Source organism: Fragaria vesca, linkage group LG7, assembly GCF_000184155.1.
Source record: "Fragaria vesca subsp. vesca linkage group LG7, FraVesHawaii_1.0, whole genome shotgun sequence".
Lineage (NCBI taxonomy): Eukaryota > Viridiplantae > Streptophyta > Magnoliopsida > Rosales > Rosaceae > Fragaria > Fragaria vesca.
In genome coordinates, this window is record NC_020497.1 from 13,950,795 (window position 1) to 13,954,798 (window position 4,004).

A 4,004-nucleotide genomic window follows, 5' to 3' on the forward strand; every position below is an offset into this window, starting at 1 on the left:
GAGAGAGAGAAATTAAGAACAAGCATACCATTCCCAAACATTATACTCAAGCTCTTCCTTTGATACGGTCGGGGATGGGATTGAGGCTTTAATTCAATATCAAGATCAGGGTTAACCTGCACTATCAAAACAACAGTTTTAAACACCAAAAACAAAACAAAGAATTCAATAAAAAAAAATAAAAAAAACTTCTAGATGATGAATAGTATCCATCAGTACTACTGATTAGAAATGTCCAGCTAGCAGGGAGAAAGTAGCTCACGGTATCGTTATTAAAGTCATATTCTTCCAACATAGGATAGTTCAAACAATCTGGCAAACAACGTTGCTTAACATGCTCAACCTGTCAGTAAATAGAATAACACCCATCATTAAGTTAAGTCTTTGATCTAAAGCCATACAGGGTCTAAAGATAAAATGATGTCGAAAACTAATAAAATGTGAAGAACAAAAACAAATATAGGTTCAGAGTTTCTATCTTAAGCCATGAAGACCTGGAACCAGGATTTCTCTAGGAATGATGCATAACTACATTCTACACAAATCTGATGCTTGATCATGTTACTGGTAAAAGATTACAATAACTCTTTCGATATAGGATGTGACCGACATGTCGGATAGGCTTACAGTGGTTCTTTGAATTAACCTTTAGCTTTGAATTAGTGAAGCAACGTACCTTTGAAGGATCAATTTCAAATGCACGAGTTTCTTTTTCTTCAGCCACAGCTGCCAGTTCTGCTTCATTTAGCAAATCACTAGGACCAGCTCCAGTTTCACCCATTGTTGTGATAATTGTAAAACCTTTATTTCCGTGAGGACCCTATTAAAATAACTCAGATTGATATATAATTGTCAGGCTAATGCTCCAGCCCATAAAATGGAACAACTATTCTGCACAAGAAAAATAATCTATACAAGTGCATATAAACAACTAATCAACCTTTTATTCATGAAATGGAACTCAAATTACGAACACACAATATAACTACTACTGTGCCGGCTAACGCTCCAGCCCATGATGAATTCCAGAGTGAATGAGATAGATATGGAAGAAATCATGAAGCTTTCATTCAAATTACTGATGGTTTAATCTAATATTAGAACTACTATGCGATTTGGAAGCTCATAATTCTATTCTTGTAATAAATAATAAGACTGATGCTACAGCCAATAGGAATAGGATTCTGAATAAGTTACTGTTGTGTCTATTAAAGACTTCCTTCAAGCAAGAGGGAATCCGCTCCGATCCAACAAGAAAAAGGAGAGTGCATGCTCTCAATCGAGGAGAAGCAGTTTGCGCTTACTCTCGATCGCGAGCATAGCACTCCATGCCAAGGAGAGGGTGAGCAGAATCAGAGAGCAATGTCGTATTCAGAGAATAATTAAGTACGGGATAATAAGGGAGATAAAAGTGAGAGATTTGTTTTATTATTCTTTCTGTTGTTCATCAAGTCTTTTGTTGGAGTCATCCTAACTTTGTTGTACTCATTAGATGACACTGTTGCTGCCCAAGGCCAACCTCACTAATAGTTCTGGAACTGTACTATGTTTACTTGCCCCTGTTTCCAGTGTTCTATTTGTTTTTCATTTCTCATTTTGACCTATCAGAACAACTACACCATCTATGAGACGGGATCAATGTACAGACCTCAGAAGTAATCCTTGATTCTGCTATAAAGTGGTCCTTAAGCAATGTCTTCAGCACCTGCAAAAAACTACGAACAACATTTAAATAATAAATCCCAAGAATATACATTACTAATGTAAACCTATGTGTAAGGGAGACAAAGAATCTTGCCTCTGGAAATGGGGAACTGACAAAGTATCGATTATTCTTTAGCACAAGCTTCACTTTGCCGTAATTAGCTGTAGAACTATGTATGAAATCTATAACCTCTTCGGGGAGCTTGGTCTTGGACAGCTTATTCAGAACAGAAATAATTGTTTCTGTTTCATGGCCAACTGAGACTGCCGCATATAATGAATGCGGGGTCAAGTTATACTCGTGCATCAACTCTTGCCTGCCAATTGAGTTTGGATAAGTGTAACAAAAATAGGCCGGGATCCCATATTGAAAGGGCCTGTGTGTGTCTATCAGTCTATATATATATATATATATATATATATATATATCATATGTATATATATATATATATACACATATAAGGAAATCATAAGTTTATAAATACATATAAGGAAATATACATATATATATATACATATATATATATATGTATATGGTGATCCAAAAGAGTCGACCTAAAAGAGTTGGTACCTGCAAACGGGTTCCGCAATGGCAATAAGGAAATCATAAGCTTGTTTGTACAAAGCCGAGAAAGTTTCGAGGAATATTCGGCCATCTGGACAAGCCCATATAGGCCGATTATGGTTGTCAGGCTTCAATTGTAGTTTGGTAAAGTCTCTATTTCTCCCTTCACCTATGCTCCATCGGTCAGTAACAGACTAACAGTTATGAATTATGTTCATTTCTTTCTTTTTTTCTTTCTCTTTTTTTGGTTACAATGAACATAGCACTCTCTTCCAAAAAAACAGAATAAGAACATAGCACACTCCATAAAACAATAAAAAGTAAATAACCATAAACAAAATTGAAGTTTTATAAAATCCCCCATCCTATGAAGTGCTCCTTCACCCCTTCAGTGAAATAGGGTTCGGGTTTTGGACAAAGGCTAATCACAATGAGGTTGACGAACGTACTTATGAATTATACCAATGTGAACCTATATATGTATGATCTGCACAGAAAGAAATACGCACCACCGCGGACATTGTCGTCCTCTTCACAAACGCTGTAATAGTCGTCCTCATTTTCCACATGTACTGTGCTTTCCTGCAACCAAAACGCCTGATCTTACCAAAACCAGATCGTGTAAAGTTGGTGTAAAGATTGGAAAACCAATCAGAATATAATTATGTTGAAACCATGAATGAAACCTTGTCAGAGACTTTGAGTTTTTTGCGCCGGCCTTTCTCACCTGGAAAGTTAAAATGCAATGATATATTTCTCTTATTTTGAAGGTAGAATGCGGATAAATGTAAAATAGAGACTGTGGATACCATGTCCCATTGATGCTTTGATTTGGGGTTTCTCTTCTGTTTCCTTGTTCTTCGGTTTAGGGAGATCGAAATTTGAATTGGTTTACTCATGGGCAGAGCATTCCCTTAAAAAAAGAGAAGGCGGTAGGTTAATTTCTTTGTCATTAACTTGGGGGAAGCCTTTTTATTAAAGACTCTTAAGTTGAGGACTTGATGAGGACTTTTTGGTTTATGGTTTAAAAAACCCAATTTTCGATCACATTTTAACATCTTATCTGTTCAGTTTTTAGGTTTATATGAGTATATCATTTCTACAAATTTTCACCCAAATTAGTGTTCATTAAGATAACAAACTAGATCAAATTAATGGACGAGCCAAATCTGTCAAATATGAACCGTTTAAGTTTATAATTGATAAATCACACTTATAAATGTCTTAACAAGTTTCAATATAGCTGAAAATTTGAAGAAATGATCTACTCATAAATACCTATAAACTGAACGGTCAAGATGTAGATATAAGATCGAAAGGTAGAATAAGCCGAAAAGTCTTCACCAAGTCCTCAACTTAAGGGTCCTCACTAGAAGGGTTCCATGACTTGGGGCTTGATTACAAAAAGAATCCCCAGTTAGGATCATTTTCAATTTGACACCCAATTGTCAAATTTTCTGACTTGGCACCACTTGGCAGTTGTGCACAATCGAGGAGCAAATTCGTCATTCACTAAGTCGAGGACTCGAGGTGTGTCTCGAATCCCTGCTATTGATGTCACTGTGACGATTGTAAAATTTGAACGACGCTCTAGTTTTTTTTTTTAAATAGGGAAAAAGTCCAAACAGTGAGCAACCTTTTAGAGAAGCAAAGCTTTGGTATCTCAATTTTAGAAAACTTCATAACGGTATCTCACGCTCTTAACTCGACCTAAGATTCGTATTTGGAGTCATTA

At 36.1% G+C, this 4,004-nt stretch overlaps 1 protein-coding gene across 1 annotated transcript in view; it reads right to left on the reverse strand.

Annotated features, from left to right (window-relative positions):
- Nucleotides 1-4,004, reverse strand: part of LOC101302602 (DNA repair helicase XPB2-like) — a 10,165-nt gene that overhangs the window by 3,461 nt on the left and 2,700 nt on the right. The window contains exons 3-8 of the mRNA XM_004308685.1: nucleotides 2,276-2,438; nucleotides 1,799-2,021; nucleotides 1,649-1,705; nucleotides 677-820; nucleotides 263-343; nucleotides 29-116 (exon numbers count right to left, since the gene is read on the reverse strand). Coding sequence (XP_004308733.1) covers nucleotides 29-116; nucleotides 263-343; nucleotides 677-820; nucleotides 1,649-1,705; nucleotides 1,799-2,021; nucleotides 2,276-2,438 — 756 coding nt within the window. The remainder of the gene's footprint in view (nucleotides 1-28; nucleotides 117-262; nucleotides 344-676; nucleotides 821-1,648; nucleotides 1,706-1,798; nucleotides 2,022-2,275; nucleotides 2,439-4,004) is intronic.